A 19,107-nucleotide genomic window follows, 5' to 3' on the forward strand; every position below is an offset into this window, starting at 1 on the left:
GGTAGGACTTAAAGGGTTAACCTGTTTAGTGTAGGGCCTATCGTACCATTGACGTAACTTAAACCCTCTGGGCGCCTATTGCGTTTGAGTTGCTTCCTATGCATGTTGTATAACAAATGTTGGTATAATGATATAATTAATAGTAATAATCGCTATTTTAGAAAAAAAAATTTGAAGAGGGGGCCTCGCAAGCATCCATCAAATTGAGGTCCCCCGCAATTCGCAAGGTCGGCCCTGGTCCTATGTCTATTCAACTGTTAATCAGTAAGTCAGTGGTTTTCTTGGCTGATTCAGAAAGCTTTTTTTCTCGCTTTAATGACACTTTAAGGAAGAAAGGAGCACGTGTAAGAGAACTTGTCCTAGTGTATGGAATAATTATTGTGCATTTTCCCTTTGAGATTTTTTATTTTTGAGTATTTTTTAAAGTTGTGTTTCTGTATGTGGTTTCAGTTATATGTATTACTTGCTACTTCAGTTTTAAGTCTTATGTCCTGGAATGACTGTTAAGTTTAGTGATTTCAGTAATGGTGTCCATCCTGTCAATAAACTATCTTCATTTGTTAAAAGAACCGGACTGCAGACAGCTAATGAGCGTGTCCAACTTTCGGTATGTGACGTTTTGGCGCCGCCGTTTTTGGCGACGGGACGTTTTGGCGCGAGCCGTTTTGGCGACGGGAAATAATACAATAAACGTACATAATTTATTTCACATCAAAACGTCCCGTCGCCAAAACGGCTCGCGCCAAAACGACCTTCGCGCCAAAACGGCGGGGCCAAAAACGGCGTCGTCAAAACGGCGGCGCCTAAACGTCCTGCTTCGTCCAACTTTCATTTTTAAAAGGTCATCATTAGCAAACTAATGTACCTATAGCTCCCCCCCCCCCCCCAAACCCCTTAATTTCAGCATTTAAAAAATTAAGTCCAAGTCAAGTTGAAAACACTTTAATAATCAGACCATGATCTGTAGGTCAGCTAATTAGCTTGATACAGAGTAGATTATGTTTTGTCAACATTTAAGTTGTCAGAGAATTGTGGGAAACTATAGACTAGCTCTACCAACTGGAGTCGATATATCCGCCTATTGTGAACATGAAAGTTGACATATGAACTTTAGTATCGACTTTGAAATGGGAGTGAGTGTGTCAGAACAAAATGTCTGCTGCGCTATAAATACAACACAGTGTGTTAGAGGAACTCTGTGCTTATCGATCTGCTTGTAAGGGGGAAAATGTGGGAAGAATTAATGGCATTATCTAGGTTTCTGTGTGGCTCTGGACCGATAGACATAGACCTACATAAACACATGGGACACAGAGAGACAGAGAGGCGCAGAGAAAGCGAAAAAAGTAAAATAGAGAGCCAGTGAAAGACATTGAAGATTAAAAAAAGAGAAAAAGAGAAATAAATAGAATAAGCCAGATGGTGAAGAAAAAGAAAAGAGAATAAAAAGAAATAGAGAAGGAGATAGAGGGAAAAAGTAAAAGATCGAGAAATATAAAAAACATCGATCAAGAGTGAGAGAAAAAGAAAGAAAAGAAAAAAAAAGAGAGAGAGAGAGAGAGAGAGAGGATAAATGTTGTAAATAAAGTAAAAGAAATGACAACAAAAAAAAACTGCAGCAAAAACTTTCTTTAACAAATGCATGAAGGTGAAAAGCCAAAGGAGGGAGAGAGACAGAGAGAGAGAGAGAGAGAAAGAGGGAGAGACAGAGAGAGAGAGAGAGAGAGCGAGGGAGAGACAGAGAGAGAGAGACAAAGAGTGAGAGACAGAGAGAGAGAGAGAGAAAGAGGGAGAGAGAGAGAGAGAGCGAGAAAGAGGGAGAGACAGAGAGAGAGAGAGAGAAAGAGGGAGAGACAGAGAGAGAGAGAGAGAAAGAGGGAGAGACAGAGAGAGAGAGAGCGAGAAAGAGGGAGAGACAGAGAGAGAGAGAGAGAGAAAGAGGGAGAGACAGAGAGAGAGAGAGAAAGAGGGAGAGACAGAGAGAGAGAGAGAGAAAGAGGGAGAGACAGAGAGAGAGAGAGAGAGAAAGAGGGAGAGACAGAGAGAGAGAGAGAGCGAGAAAGAGGGAGAGACAGAGAGAGAGAAAGAAAGAGGGAGAGACAGAGAGAGAGAGAGAGAAAGAGGGAGAGACAGAGAGAGAGAGCGAGAAAGAGGGAGAGACAGAGAGAGAGAAAGAGGGAGAGACAGAGAGAGAGAGAGAGAGAGAGAGAAAGAGGGAGAGACAGAGAGAGAGAGAGCGAGAAAGAGGGAGAGACAGAGAGAGAGAGAGAGAAAGAGGGAGAGACAGAGAGAGAGAGAGAGAAAGAGGGAGAGACAGAGAGAGAGAGAGAAAGAGGGAGAGACAGAGAGAGAGAGAGCGAGAAAGAGGGAGAGACAGAGAGAGAGAGAGAGAGAAAGAGGGAGAGACAGAGAGAGAGAGAGAGAGAGAGAGAGAGAAAGAGACAGAGAGAGAGAAAGAAAGAGGGAGAGACAGAGAGAGAGAGAGAGCGAGAAAGACGGAGAGACAGAGAGAGAGAGAGAGAGAAAGAGGGAGAGACAGAGAGAGAGAGAGAAAGAGGGAGAGACAGAGAGAGAGAGAGAGAGAAAGGGGGAGAGACAGAGAGAGAGAGAGCGAGAAAGAGGGAGAGACAGAGAGTGACAGAGAGAGAGACAGAGAGAAAGAGGGAGAGACAGTGACAGAGAGAGAGAGAGACAGAGAGAGAGAGAGACAGAGAGAAAAAAGTAACCAGACACTGTTGAAAGAAAAAAAATAATCAAAGACCAACAAAGTCTGGAAGTATGTAGATACTTCTCCAAACAAATATAGTCTGTCTTTAGTTAACTCTGAAAATGCCGCAAATAATGAGTTCTGACGTTAGCACACACCTTTTTTTCTTCTTCTTCTCTCTAAACTTAAATCTGGAGATATAAACCCAACACATACAAACACGCGCACGCCCACACATAAATGCCGTTTTTTTTTTTGTTTTGTTGTTGTACATAATTAAGTTGGATGTAATTAAATCTGAAAGCAAATCAAATCAACACGTTGTAAAATAAAAAGATTCACAGAGTTGATAACAAAGCTGATGACAAGAGTTGATGCCAGAGTTGATGACACAGATATACGCATATCGATATAAACAAGATTATACAAAGAACACATTTCTGTAAACAGAAAGTAATGGGATATGTGATCCAAGAGAGAGAAGCCTGTGACGTGCAATAACTTTTTTTTTTTACCTTATTGACCATTTGTCTTATAATGTGTTTAATGTGTTTTATTTCGCCATGGAATGATTTCACGCTACAAGGAAAGAATGCGCACACATTCAATAAACAAGCAAAATAAAAACGAATCCTAAAAACAACAACAACAACAAAAATATATAATCCAAGGGAAATAACTCCGAACTTACAACTATACTATATAATGTAAAAGTTATTTCCATTTTTTAAATAAAAATAAAAACAACACGATAATTAAATACCAAATAATAATTAAAGGGCTAATTCAGGGGTGGCCAACCTTTTTGTTTCCCTGCGTCAATTTATTTTTTTTTACTTATAATGTTAATGCGCCACACAAACTTTTATTCATTTTTATACCTTTGAAATTTGGAGATATTTGGTAGTTTTATCTAATCAGAAAACTCTGAATTTAAACCTCTGTTGCCTTGCAGCTATACCCAATCATGGGAAAGGCTTCGGGAGTCAACCCTAAGAAAAAATCAAGAGCTGGCGACCCTAAGGCAGTTTGCAGCACCCAGTGGCAGAACCTGCGACGCCGCTGACCCCAAACTGTCCTTTGGATACATCAGCTGCGTGGAGTGTGGGGAACTGATGTGTGGGCGACATCGTTCCAACCACAACTTATGCCCAGGCATTCATCTCATTTCCATGAGATGATGATCCATGGTCGCTTCCCGACTGAAGGAGGCCATTTCTAACCAGAATAATCATTTCTATCAAAATCATAGACATTTCTGATAGTATGAGCAAATGTAGCAAATAGGAAGGGATCTTACACAAACACACACACACACACACACATGTATTTGTTTACTCTATGGACATCTCTGAATTAGCATCGATCAATTTAATGGAGGGTTTCTGAATTGGCATCGATCAAGTTAATGGAGGATTTCTTAATTTACTACTAAAGAAATATAAACACTGTTCGAAGTTTTAAAATACACAAAAATATTTCTTATGCAGGCAAGTTCTTATCTTATCTTATATAATACAGACGTTACTTCAAAAAAGAAGATGATTACGTCCTACGCGTCATGCATTTAGTCATGCATATTAACCAATGACTTAAATTCTGCAAAGTCACTGGTTTTCCTGGCTAGCTCAGGCAACCCATTCCATGCTCTAATAGCACTAGGGAAGAAGGAGTATTTGTACAAATGTGTCCTAGCATATGGGACGAGGAATGTACTTTTATCTTTGTGTCTTTCTTTCAGAGTATTTTATTAAATTTTGTTTTTGTATTTGAAGATTATGGTTCAGTGTTTTATGTATAATTGCTACTTTACTTTTGAGTCTTCTATCCTGAAGGCTTTCTAAATTTAGTGATTTTACTAAAGGTGTTACTCTACTCAAATGTGAATATTCGTTTGTTATCTCACTGCTATATTTTGTGTCTATTCCAGTTTCTTAATGTTTTCTTGAGTTGAGGGGTCCCAAACGGAGGATGCATGTTCTATTATTGGCCTAACCAAGGTTAAATAACATTTTAATTTTATGTTCTTATTTGATTTATAGAAATTTCTTTTAATAAATCCTAATGCTTTGTTTGATTTTTTTTATAGTTTCATCAATATGTGGATTCCATGACAGTTTTTCATTTATTATAACACCTAGGTATTTTGCGTTTTTAGTCTGTGTTACTGGTTTGCCATGAATAAGATAAGTGGAATTAATTTGTTTTAGTTTTTTTGTTACTCTTAACAACTGACATTTTTCTGAGTGGAAATACATGCTCCAATTTGATTCCCATTTCTGTAATTAATCTAATTCTCTTTGTAAAATATATGTGTCTTGTGTTGTTTTTATTGTTCTATATATTATGCAATCATCTGCAAATAATCTGACTTTTGTTCCTGAAGTAATGCAATTTGGTAAATCATTTATGTAAATTAAAAATAGTAGTGGACCCAAGACTGTTCCTTGAGGTACACCTGAGTTTACTGTTATCGGTGTTGATTTAGAGCCATTTATTATTACAGTTTGTTCTCTCCCTATCAGAAAATCTTTAATCCACTGATGCAGTGGACCATTAATGCCGAAATATTTTAATTTTTTAAGCAAACTATGGTGGTGAACTTTGTCAAAAGCCTTAGAAAAATCTAGTAAGATAGCATCTGTTTGTTCACTATTATCTAAACCTTTGAGTTAATTAGCTTTAATGAGATTTGACCGTGTTTTGTTTTTCAATAAATCTGAAATATTATCAGTTAAATCAGCAATTGAAAGCAATTGACAGTTTTTACATTTGAATCGGACAGTCGCGACTTCAATTTGTTTTCGATTATTTTCAAGGATGAAAATGCTTGCTCGAATCTGTATGTTGATCCGAATTGGCAGATATAACTTTGGTTACTGTTCAAGTACCTCTAGCAATCATTGGCGGTGCTCCATCACTGTAGACACTTAAGAAATTACTAAAATTTAATTGCTAATTTTCCAAACACGACTCAGCTGCCTGGTCGTGCGGTTTGCGCGCTGGGCTGTCGTTTGGATTTATCGATGGTCCCGGATTCAAACCCTGCCCGCTTCCATCCCCCCGTCGTCCTGCGGGAGGTTTGGAAGGAAGGAACATCCGAAATATGTCAAACATTTTACAAACATTTTCTAAATGATGTTGGGTTTTCTTGTTTTGTTTTTTATAGCGTGGATGAAGTTCAACATGTCGTTTAAAATTATTACCAATTCCTCTTCAGTTCCTCTTATAAAACGTTTAACCCTTAAAGTGCCGAACTGTTTTACAATGAGTGCAAACACTAGTCTGATGTTTAGAGGCTAAACTACCACACGCGTTTTATGGGTTAACTGGGCAAGATCACAAATATCAGCAAATTCGTCGAAGGAAAATGAAAAAAAAACAACAACAGAAAAACAGCATGCACAGATACATCATGAGACAGTTCATCAATGTGTCTTGTAAATGTCAGCTTTAATAGCGCGATTTCATTGATCTTATCTTCAAAACTTGCATCACTTTTGAGTTAAGGCCACGACGGCGTATTAGGATGCTTCTAGTATTGCTTCTTCCACAACTTCTCTTGACTAAAGAGTTTTCCCCTCTTTTATATCTTTTCATATTCTTGACCACACATTCTTTGTGATAATCAAGAGTTGGACATTATCTTCTGGTTTTCTTCTATTTTAACTACATATTTTATATAGTGTCTGAAAAGATATGTTGGAGAAATCGCACTCACAAGCAATGGATATTGGTTCTTCGAATGGTCTCGAAATGTATAAAAATTAATTTCCGCACATTTCACTGAACTGACTAAGTTTCTTTTGTTCGTATTGCTGCATTGTTGATGGTGGAGTGGGAAGAACCCTTAAGTAGACTTTTCTTAAATTACAATCGAAACGTTTGTAAGGTTGTCAAGTTCTATATTCATCATCATCATCATCATCATCAAACCATTAGAGTGAGGGCTTGAGAGGCTCAAATCCTCTCTTGCAAAAGCCCTGGACAGAAACCCTGCTGTCTTGCGTAGTGCATAAATGTCGCCATACAGGTCGAGAATTTTGGGTTTCCCAGACCTGTCGAGACGGAGATCAGCAAGTCTGGGGCAGTCAAACAGAATATGAGGCACGGTTTCCTCTTCTTCCCCGCAGAGGGGGCACCGCTGTTCTATATTAAACGGTTTGGAAATATTTGGCCATTTCTGAGTAGAATCATACTGTATCTTATTTCACTGTTTAGTTTGTATTTTGTTCTCAGCTAAATTGTATGTTTATTTAATTACATCACATTATGTAATGTAGCTTTGTCAATGACAAACGCATTTAAAAACCATTCTACCAAATTTAAGTTTATTCAGTTGTAGTAGAATAAGGCATGACAGTCGTATTATATTTACGCTATATCTTCTATTGTTGCGTCAATCATATTTCGGTCTTTGAATAAAGTCCTAATTATTATGTCTGAAAAATTGGAAGCATTATTCTTCGCTATTCGTGTTCTGGGTTTGAGACATATTAGTTATAGGTCTTTTTGACATCGTAGAAACAAGAGTTAAATTAATCTATTCTCTGCCAATGGGGCTTTCTTATTTTTTTTACGATCAGACATGTTTATATATATATTTTTGTATTATCTCTGGACTGTAGTGCGCCACTTGTAATCGTGGGGGGCCTTAGTGTAAGTTCCATAGGTTGGCCACCCCTGGCTAATTGGTTAATTTTTTAAAACTGATTCAAGTTTTGTTAGGTGCAATAAATAATTGTTTAAAGTTTAAAGTTGATCCAAGAATGGGTGTAGGAGAAATAAAGAAAACAAGCATTTTACCAGACAGACAAAGGAACAGACTGAGTTGATAAAAACTTCGTAAACAGTTTATTTTAAATGTAGACCCAAATAAGAAGAATAATTTTATAAGTTTAGCTATAAAAGGGGAACGAATGAGGAATGAAGGCTCTCTGGACTATTGGTACATTTCAGGCCATGTCGTGACAAAGGATACAATAAGCCAATAATTAAAGACTATACCAGTCAATCTTTGTGCAAAAGGTCAGTACGTGGTCAATATAGTCGTTAGTTACACTAAGGGGGGCATCAATGTAACGGGAAGGAGGGAGATGAATGATTTTTATCCAAACTAGAGAAAGACATAAAATGACCACAAACTTAAGATGAATGACTAAAATTTAAACTAGAGAAAGACATGAAATGACCACAAACTAAACGATTTAATCTAGAGAAAGACATGAAATGACCACAAACTCAAGAGAGAAGACCACAATTGAAACTAGAGAAAGACATGAAATGACCACAAACTTAAGATGAATGACTAAAATTTAAACTAGAGAAAGACATGAAATGACCACAAACTAAAGGATTTAATCTAGAGAAAGGCATGAAATGACCACAAACTTAAGATGAATGACTAAAATTGAAACTAGAGAAAGACATGAAATGACCACTACAACAACCAAGCTTACCGCTCGTGTCTCAGACGGAATGATACTCTTTTGGCAGATCTGAAGGACTGACTGCGGCTGCTGGTACCTCTTTTGCTCTTAATCGACGATGGGGATCTTTTGGTAGATGATCTGGAATGCCAGTCACCTCTTGGCTCCGGAATAACGGTTCTAGCGTCGCTTTGGCAATCGTCGCTGGATCGGAACTGGCTAAGTTTGGTGAACTCTGTCTCTCTTGAGATGTTCCAGACACTCTCCAAATTCCGGGTCAGAATGTTTCGCTTTAAGCTGTGGTAGTACTTCCGGTAGCCTTCGAGGTGATCGACATTGATAGAAAAGTCCAGCAGGTGTTCCAGAGTCTGACGCTCGTGTTCCCGCCTCTCTTCCTCCTCTTCCTCCACAATGGTCCCCCAGGTCTGACTGTCAGCATCACCGAAAACAGGATTATGGTTATCCCCCTTTGAGTAGACAGCCCATAAGGATCTGAGAGGGGATGTATTAACGGATGCGGTCATCACGGGGGTAGATTTAAACTGCCCGTTGGGGACTCCGGACAGATCTCTACGAACGGCTAGACTCGACGCGGAGTCGTTGGAGGGCTCGCAGTGAGTCTCACGTTGGCAGTCCCAGACAGTGTCGTGCCTCGTTATGTTGTGAAGCGGAATGTTCAGTTCAATGTCATGCGCGGACACCGGAATTTCCGTTTCCAGGTCACAGTTTTTGAGAAACTCGTCATGGCAACCGATAATGGCGCCGTGCAAGGACGACGTGTCCTCGCCAGCTCTATATTCGTTGTCCTTTTGGCAGACACACGCTTCTCCAGATGTCCTTGACTCGTCCTTTGATCCATACGAGAAGCGCAAGTCGCTATCCGAAATGTTTTTTTGAGTTTTAGCCTCGAACTCGCCCACTTTAGATTCGTTCCTCGGTACTATCTCGATTTCGGGATCAGGCGTATCCGCCATTTTGGATATGAAGCACCCGCTGTCCTCTTTGACGTCCAGACACTGCTGGTCCGGATTGTCCTCCTCCATTTCCGGTGTATAAATCAGACGTCCGCGATGGAGCCTCAGCTTGACGGGTCAAAGGTAACTCAAACAATACTGAATAGCATATATGTTAAAAAACAAAGGGCGGGAACTCGGAATGAGACTGTTGGCAGCAGACGAAATTATTTTCTAGACAGATGAAAAACGAATGTCCATGTAGAATGGTAAATTTTTAGCACATTGGAACAAGTTTATCAGTGTTTTTTTTTTCTTTAGTAAAAGAATAATTGGTAAATTACAAGGATACGAAAAAAGCACACATATACACGAAATAATTGCGTTTTAAAAATGGTTTCCTCAGACATTAAGATAAATGAAATTGTGTTCATATGGATTTCAATTTGGAATATTTAAAAATGCGTAATTCATAACTTCAATTACATAATAATCGAAAAGGCGCTTTTTCTGTGATAGGTATATTGGAGCCATAAATAATTTACCTATTAATAACAAACTCGATAAATGAAAGCAAATGTGCCACGTGTGATGTAATATTTTAAACACACATATTAAGTGCACTTTGATTATTATAAAAGTTGTAATGTCATGATACGAGAAAAAAAGTCATATACACACATTACTATTGCATGGGGGCGGCCATATGCAAAAGGGATATTACTGATACTCAGTAATAAAAATACAATATCGTTGTTAGTTCCCCTGAGTCTAATGGGTAAAACAATGAACTTTAATGATAAATGCATTAAAAAAATAATAATTCAATATCTAATAATGAAGTGGTCGTTCTAAAAAAGTGTTACAAAATAAGTCAACACGCCTAGCGAGTTTATGTGGAACTCAGCTGGATAGGATAATGAAAAGTTCAATAAATAAGTATTTTTAAAATTTTTATTTTTGACTATAACGATGACAGAGAAAGTAAAGAAATTTCTATAACTCAAATCAGAACATAAAACTAAAATATTATTTAAACTTGGTTAGGCCAATAATAGACTATGCATAAGATGTCTGGGATCCCCTCAACTCAAGAAAACATTAAGAAACTGGAACAGACACAAAATAGAGCAGTGAGATTCATAACTAACAAATGTTCACATTTGATTAGAGTAACGCCTTTAGTAAAATCACTAAATTTAGAAAGCCTTCAGGACAGAAGACTCAAAAGTAAAGTAGCAATTATACATAAAACACTGAACCATAATCTTCAAATACAAAAACAAAATTTAATAAAATACTCTGAAAGACACAAAGATAAAGGCACATTCCTCGTCCCATATGCTAGGACAAATTTATACAAATACTCCTTCTTCCCTAGTGTTATTAGAGCATGGAATGGGTTGCCTGAGCTAGCCAGGGAAACCAGTGGGAGAGAGGGAGGGAGAGGGAAAGAGAGGGAGGGGGAGAGAGAGGGAAAAAGAGAGAGGGGGAGAGAGAGGGAAAGAGAGGGAGGGAGAGAGAGGGAGAGAGAGAGAGAGGAAGAGAGAGAGAGAGGGAAAGAGAGGGAGGGAGAGAGAGGGGAGAGAGGGGAAGAGAGAGAGAGAGGGGAGAGAGAGGGAAAGAGAGGGAAGGAGAGAGAGAGGGAGAGAGAGGAAGAGAGAGAGAGAGAGGAGAGAGAGGGAAAGAGAGGGAGGGAGAGAGTGAGGGAGGGAGAGCGAGAGGGAGGGAGAGAGGAAGGGAGAGAGGGGGTGGAGAGAGGGAGAGAGAGAGAGGGAAGGAAAGATAGAGAGGGAGAGAGAGGGGGAGAGAGAAAGAGAGATAGAGGGAGGGGGAGGGAGGGAGAGAGAGAGTCAGACATAGACACTATGTGAGTGAGAGAGATTTAGAGTGTGTATGTGAGTGTAAGTAACAGTCGAAATAGAAAGAGAAGAAGATTTCGTGGCTTGAAGTAACAATTGAGCAGACGACAAAAAAAAATGTCTCGAAAAATAAAACCCAGATATGAAAAGAAAAAAAAAAACTCAGACATAAAAAAGAAGAAAAAAACAAATAACAGAGTAAACAAAATGTCTAGAGAGAAAGAAAAAAACAACAGCAAAGTGAAAGAATCAAGTCAAGCGAGAAATAGATAAAGAAGAATGAGAGTGATAGATGATTAGTCCCAGCTGCCTAGCGCAATGTCCATCCAAGCCTATAACGTGATGAATAGAGCCACGGTTCTCTCGGTAGGTCCAGCTAAATAGTTAGTTTAGGTTAAGTTAGAAGTCAGAGAAAGTCACACTGAGGAACAAGTAACACAAACAACGTCAAGAATAATATCAAGATAAATGATGTCTGGTTGCATAGAGTTAAGTCTGTCTACAATATCTTATCTTATCTTTTCTCATTTATTACAGACGTTACTTCAAAAAAGAAGATAATTACGTCTTACGTCCTACGCATTTCATGTGTCAATCTAGTCATGCGTGTTAATCATTGACTTAAACTCTGCTTAGTCGTTGGTTTTCCTGGCTGATTCAGGCAACCCATTCCATTCTTTAATGGTACCAGGGAAGAAGGAGTATTTCTATGAATTTGTTCTGGCGTAGTGTCTTTCTGAGTATTTCATTATGTTTTGTTTCTGTTTGTAGGTTATGGTTAAGCGTTTTCTGTATTATAGCTGCTTTACTTTTTATTCTTCTGTCCTGAAGTGTCTAAGTTTAGTGATTTAAACTAATCGCGTTACTCAAATCAAATGTGAATATTCGTTTGTTATAAATCTCTCTGCTCTATTTTCTATTTGTTCTAGTTTCTTAATGTTTTTTTGAATTGAGGAATCCCAAACAGAGGATGTATATTCTAATAATGGCCTAACTAAAGTCTAAATTATGTTTTTGTTTGATTTGTAAGTTTTGCTTGATTTTTTAATAGTATTTTTTAAAATATCAGAGAGAGAGAGAGAGAGAAAATGGTGTAGATGAGTCTACAAAACGTATACAGTCAGAAAGGACTTAGAAATAAAAAGGGGCTGAGACTAAAGGTAGGAGGGTACTCCTTGGGTCTACCTACTTCATCCTGCAATACCCCCAAATGACTACATAAAGCGCAAGGTTATCTTATTTGAACATATATTTTCTCATTTGAGCATAAAGTAAAGTGAGTTTCCCCTTTCAGACCTTGCGATCTATAGGGCAGGTGATGTAAAAGTCACCTGTTTCTGTGGCCCACGGCTAACGAGGGTGTCATGTGGCCAGCACAACGACCAACCGCCTTTACTTTTATTCAACTAATGTCATTTACCCATTAGATCAGGGTGAACTCATAGGCACCTTAAAGATCCCGAAATTAAAAACCACAGTCTTCACCCAAGATTCGATCCCTCGGTTCGGAAGCCAAGCGCTTTACCATTCAGACACCGCGCATTCTTATTATTAAGTTTCTTTTATTCGACTCATAAAAAGGACAATTTCCTTCCAAGTTATTAACACTGTGTTCACTAGCTCGACATTAACAAAGCATTGCATATTTTGCAGGCAAGATAGAACAGCTTCAAGTTTCGAGCCCCACACCAACGCGCCTAGGCTGTAGCATTAAAGCCACCACCAGCTATCGCCAGAAAGAGACATGCTACTATTGCGACAAATTTCCTGTTTCATCGATGTTTCCATGGTAACCGCATAGCCATGGTCGTTTTGTTTTTTTTTGGTACAGTGATACGAAATCATTAATTAATGTATTACACAAGCCTCCAATGAAATGAGTTATTCTAATCACGTGATGGGGGAACACGACATGGCGGCAAGCTCTTTTCAAAATATCCAGGGAGATCAAAGTTGTCAGTTGAAAGAGAGAGAGAGAGAGAGAGAGAGAGAGAGAGAGAGAGAAAGAGAGTGTCCGTGTCGGCGCGCGTGTTACTATGTGAAATTTGTTATGTTAGCATCTATATTGTTATTGTTATACAGTTGCAATGATGAGGTGTACAATTGTAGTCAAACTAAATTTTCATTTGTTTAAAACAATAAAACTATCGTATCTTTGTTAAACATGACATATCTTGGTTGGGGGGGGGGGGCAAGAAATGAGTTAAACTTCTTAAGAAAATAAAAGAATTGAGTTAAATGTGTCAAGAAATACAAGAATTGAGTTAAACATGTCAAGAAAGACAAGAATTGAGCTGAATTTGCTATGGAAGACAAAAATCGAGTTTAATTTTCGAGTTATGTCAAAAAAGCAATTTTCGAGTTTAACATGTCAAGAAAGACAATTTTCGAGTTATGTCAAGAAAAGCAATTTTCGAGTTTAACATGTCAAGAAAGACAATTTTCGAGTTATGTCAAGAAAAGCAATTTTCGAGTTTAACATGTCAAGAAAGACGAATTGGGTTAAGCATGCTTTAGAAGACAAGAATGGGGTTAAACTTTCTTTCAATAGTAAGGATCTTTATATTTTATGGTAAACGATCGTTTAGTGCGAGCTGTTCCAGAGGTTATAATGCGATTTGCATCTCTGGAATTCCTCGTGTTATGAACTGGACCAGATTGACGAGAGCAGAGAGAGAGACACCGGGGACTTGCAGTAATCACATTAATACGGCATTTGAAATCTGATGCGCGGGCCCTGCGGGTGGGATTTGAGAGGCTAACAAATAGAGACAATTTATGATTGGAGGTGGGAGGGGGGGTCAATAGAAGTGCAAATGAGAATGCAAAGGGGGGGTAGATATAGAGAGAAGTAATGGGAGGGGGAAAAAGAGAAAAGAGAGATTGACAGAAGAGAGGATAGTACATGTTAGAACACACACAAATACATACACACAAAGGTTTTGTGTGTGAGAGAGAGACTGGAAGAGAAAGATAGAGGAGAAAGAACAGTAAGAGGCAAGAGAATGAGATAACAGAGAGGGAAAGAGAGAGACTGGGAGAGTGAGACAGGAGAAGAAAGAACAGAGTAAGAGGCAAGAGAATGAGATAACAGAGAGGGAGAGAGAGACTGGGAGAGTGAGACAGGAGAAGAAAGAACAGAGTAAGAGGCAAGAGAATGAGATAACAGAGAGGGAGAGAGAGAGAGACTGGAAGAGAGAGACAGGAGGAGAAAGAACAGAGTAAGAGGCAAGAGAATGAGATGACAGAGAGAGAGAGACAGAGATAGGGAAATTGAAACGACAATACAGATTGAAATGAACAGTGAGTACTAGAGCACATAATGACAGTTGCCCGTGGAGAAACTAACTAGACCGAACAGGAGGCCGACTATCAACGAGGTTACGCAAGACTCAGTGGCGCTGGAAAAAACTCAACAAAAATGTCACACATCGATAATAAATGAGATTGAGTTCAATACTTTATTTACATCAACCAACTAACTAGGAGGTTCCAATGACACAATGGGTTAACGAAATGGAGGTGAGGAGTGGGGGGGGGGGGAGAGGGAGGGCCAACGTTTAACTAAATGGTTTACAAAAAGGGATAGCGACCACCCCAACGGATGAGACTGGCTGTCGTCATTCAGTTTCATCGAATGCTTCCAAGTTTTATTGTGTTTGGAAAATAGAAATGTGTATAGGCTTGTTTGAGGGAGACAGAGAGACAGAAAGAGACAAAGAGAGAGAGAGAGAGAGAGAGAGAGAAAAGAACGTGGATAGAACGTGGACAAGAGAGAAACGAAAGAGAACACAAGAGAAAAAAAAAGAAGCAAGAGAGAAAGGCGCGAAAATCAGAAATTATGACAATACGAAAATAAAAAAAAAGTGATGTGAAAAATTAAGGAACGGAGAAAGAGAGACAGAGAGAGAGAGAGAGAGAGAGAGAGAGAGAGAGAGAGAGAGAGAGAGAGAGAGAGAGAGGTGGGAAATTGAAAAGGCTAATCAAACAAAGTAGCCCAGGATGACGTCACATATTTTTCAAGCGGAGTGACGCACGAGTCCAGCCTCCTTGAAATAAATTACACTTCATTTCAATCTAGCAACGTCTCTATCCTCCAATACGTTAGAGATTTTCGAGTCAGCTCAAGGAACAAAGTTTACAGGTGGCAGAGTTAAGTGTACAGGGGGGGGGGCAGAGTTAAGTGTACAGGGGGGGGCAGAGTTAAGTGTATAGGGGGGGGGGCAGAGTTAAGTGTACAGGGGGGCAGAGTTAAGTGTATAGGGGGGGGGGCAGAGTTAAGTGTACAGGGGGGCAGAGTTAAGTGTATAGGGGGGGCAGAGTTAAGTGTACAGGGGGCAGAGTTAAGTGTACAGGGGGGCAGAGTTAAGTGTACAGGGGGGGGGACAGAGTTAAGTGTATGGGGGGAACAGAGTTAAGTGAACGGGGGGGCAGAGTTAAGTGTACAGGGGGGGGGCAGAGTTAAGTGTACAGGGGGGCAGAGTTAAGTGTACAGGGGGGGCAGAGTTAAGTGTACAGGGGGCAGAGTTAAGTATACAGGTGGCAGAGTTAAGTGAACAGGGGGGGGGCAGAGTTAAGTGTACAGGGGGGGCAGAGTTAAGTGTACAGGGGGGGGCAGAGTTAAGTGTACGGGGGGGGCAGAGTTAAGTGTACAGGGGGCAGAGTTAAGTATACAGGTGGCAGAGTTAAGTGTACAGGTGGCAGAGTTAAGTGTACAGGTGGCAGAGTTAAGTGTACAGGGGGGGGGGGCAGATATGAACAGGCAAAGGTCAGTGTTGACTATGCAAGTTGTAGGGAAAGATATCAGTTAACAATGTTAGGCCATCGGTACTGAGTGAAATTCATCACTTGACCAAATCTCAAATTCTGATACTTTTTAAATCTTTTTTTTTTCTTTGATCAACGCTAATACACGAAAAGGGTCGTGGCGGCTGAGGGGTAAAGCTCTTGGTTTCCGAATCAAGAGGTCACGGGTTCGAATCCTGATGAAGACTGGAATTTTTAATTTCGGGATTTTACGGACACTTATGAGTCCTTCCAACTCTAATGTGTACCTGACTTAAGTTTGGGAAAGCAAATCGCTTGGTCGGTGCGCTGGCCACATCACCCTCGTTAACCGTCGACGATAGAAACAGATGACCCATACATCATCTGCCCTAAAGATCGCAAGGGAAATGGCTCCATTAAAGAAATACGATACGTTCAACTCTAAAACTAATTAGTCAAAGTGTCAAATGTCATAGGACTGAAATACTGCGAGTTAAATAAACAATATATTTTTTAAAAGTATATTTGTTCATCTTTTTTTTTGTTTTGTTTTTTTGTTATTGGTTTTTTAATCTAGCTATGCTATCTTCTTATAGGTTACAGACGTTACTTCAAAAAAGAAGATAATTACGTCCTACGCATTTCATGTGTCGATCTAGCCTTGTATGTTAATCAATGACTGCTAAGTAGTTGGTTTTTCCTGGACAGCTCAGTCAACCCATTCCATGCTCTAACGGCGTTAGGAAAGAAGGAGTCCTAGCATACCGAATAAGCAATGTGCCTCTATCTTTGTGTCTTTCTGAGTATTTCATTAGGTTTTGTTTTTCTATTTCTAAATTGTAGTTTAACGTTTTCTGTAGTATAGCCGCTTTACTTTAAAAGTCTTCTGTCCTGAAGTGTCTCTTAAGTTTAGTGATTTTACTAATGGTGTTACTCTAATCAAATTTGGAATATTTGTTTGTTATAGGGAAACACCCAAGCACTCATTTCAATAAGTCACCAAACATATTTATACTTTATGCATAACTAATACAAAATGTTTTAGAGGTTAAAAATGTGATTTCATCAATTTTGGCATAGTCGAAGTATATTTTCAAGAATCCAGAATAGCCTAATGCCCCCGAGAAAGAAAAAGTGTATATGCCAGGCAGTATTTGGAGGCAAGTGCGTATGTCTAACAGACAGACATTTCTACAACTCCTGGTGACATCTGAGTTTCACGAGAGAACTCAACTAATTTAACAGACAAGTACAATTTCCAAAAAAGATACTAGATATAGCTGTCACTTATTATTTAAGTCCAGCAAAAGTAAGACTAGTATCTCCCTCACTGAATACTTTGCACCATAATATATAGTAAATTTAGTGAGGCTATTATTATACCAATTTTGTTCATTATACTATTTGAATCTTGTAATGCCTAATTTCAGCCAGGCGATTGGACCACAAATACGAACTAACGGGGATAGTTAAGAATAGCAAGTTGATATTTTGATGTTTAGGGTTATCGGCACATTTGCACAATTTACGCCAAGTCGTGCCCTCAAAATAGTAAGAACTCATAAAAACGAAATTCACATGAACAACAATGGCGATAGGCATTCTAGCCGTCTGTTCCGTGACGTCATTTCCCTGTTTATGCGAGCACACCGCTGGAAACATTCGCACCAAGTTGCACCACTCAACTCAAAGAAATGTATAAGTAGAGGTGCAACTTTGAGATGAAACGAAATAATCAAGCTCGGACCGAGAATGATATAGAATCCATAACCCATCAACTGGATCATATTTTTTTTTCGTCAGGTAGACTTTTGACTAACTCACTGAGATTATTTTGTTGTATGTAAAAAAAAATAATTACATCATATATTTAGGAAAACAAATAATCAGAAACATTGTTTGAATGTTGACTTTGGCCAAGGTAGGTACGTAGTACTATTTCATACATAAGCGTATTTAAACGGTACATCTTATTAGAAAATAAGAAAACCCTTACTCTAAGCCAACCTATTACAACCACCCAATAAGATCAGTCTAGTGAAACGATATCAGATATTAGCTCACAACCCAAAGTCGAATCGAAGTCCATCCATTCTCGCATGTTAGCCAATCGATAGCAAGGCTATTTTTAACTTAACAACACCCTCTACCCTCCCCCCCCCCCCCAACCGTCTAAATCTCCTGTTTCCATTGAGATCGAGTTTCTTCTATTTATCGGATTCCTTGATTCCAATTTCAAGCAAAAAAAAAAAAAGTGTGTTTCTAACGTGTTCAATAGTACAGACTAAACGATGAGTCCTAGAAGTAAACAGTAACGTGTTCAATAGTACAAACTAAACCATGAGTCCTAGAAGTAAACAGTAACGTGTTCAATAGTACAGACTAAACGATGAGTCCTAGAAGTAAACAGTAACGTGTTCAATAGTACAAACTAAACGATGAGTTCTAGAAGTAAACAGTAACGTGTTCAATAGTACAAACTAAACGTTGAGTCCCAGAAGTAAACAGTAACGTGTTCAACAGTACAGACTAAACCATGAGCCCTAGAAGTAAACAGTAATTGATGAGTGTCTTTAAATATTAATTTGAAGCTTTTAGTTAAATTTAGCAGCACTTGGCAAACTACAAAGTCACGTGACACGAGTTGCGTTGCTTTACGTAAAGAGAGGGAGGGTGTTATGGAGTGTGTGTGTAAGTGTGTGCGTTTCTATGGTGACGGTGCGAAGATGTTAGCGATTGGTTGTGAATGACGCAAGATAGGTGGCATTATCGTCATTGGTCTTAGTTAGGACAGACGACTCCAGAGCGAGAGACTGACAGATTGTGTTATTGTAGTGAGTTAGATTTTGCTAGAATATTATTATTATTATCGTCGTTTTATAAAGACAATTCACTGACCAGTACAATTTTGAGACTTAGTGCTCAGAGACAGAGAGTATAACCAAGTATAGAAGTCGACTTCCGTCCGACTATAAATATACAGCGCTTTGCGGTACCTACAGAATGATCAAGATATTATCTTCCAAACTATATAAAATGCTGTTAGGGGAACAATAAATGACAGTAATAAATAACCACAGTAATAAATAACCAATCAAACGTCGTATAAATAACAGAGGTTAAGAGGTTTAGATGCTTCAGATTTGGGGCTTTTTGAAAAACTTATATCTGGGTATTTCCAACAACAAAATCTACCTCTGTAGTCTTCTTCTTCTTCTTCTTTTTCTAGCCAGCTTTATTGCTGCTGAGCTGTCAGCTCTTTTGCAGACTGTGCCAAGGAAAAAAAGTGTGCTGTTTTCTTCAGTTGTTCAGCACTGCCGTACAGGGTGTTGGTTATGTTGGGCTGCAGTGGAAGTAGGGTCTGCCTAAGGTGGATTAGGGAGGGGCAT

At 39.0% G+C, this 19,107-nt stretch overlaps 1 protein-coding gene across 10 annotated transcripts in view; it reads right to left on the bottom strand.

Annotated features, from left to right (window-relative positions):
* LOC106069679 (peripheral plasma membrane protein CASK-like) overlaps positions 1 to 19,107 on the bottom strand; it is a 390,362-nt gene that overhangs the window by 200,448 nt on the left and 170,807 nt on the right. For 2 of the 10 annotated variants that reach the window (XM_056013235.1, XM_056013234.1), the window contains exon 1: positions 8,167 to 9,355. The exons of 5 other annotated variants lie outside the window; for them this stretch is intronic. In XM_056013235.1, coding sequence (XP_055869210.1) covers positions 8,167 to 9,179 — 1,013 coding nt within the window. In that variant the 5' untranslated portion in view covers positions 9,180 to 9,355. Of the gene's footprint in view, positions 1 to 8,166; positions 9,364 to 19,107 lie in introns of those variants that run through there. 3 more of the 10 variants (XM_056013239.1, XM_056013238.1, XM_056013236.1) reach the window with 3 other exon arrangements.

Source organism: Biomphalaria glabrata, chromosome 15 (genome assembly GCF_947242115.1).
Source record: "Biomphalaria glabrata chromosome 15, xgBioGlab47.1, whole genome shotgun sequence".
NCBI lineage: Eukaryota > Metazoa > Mollusca > Gastropoda > Planorbidae > Biomphalaria > Biomphalaria glabrata.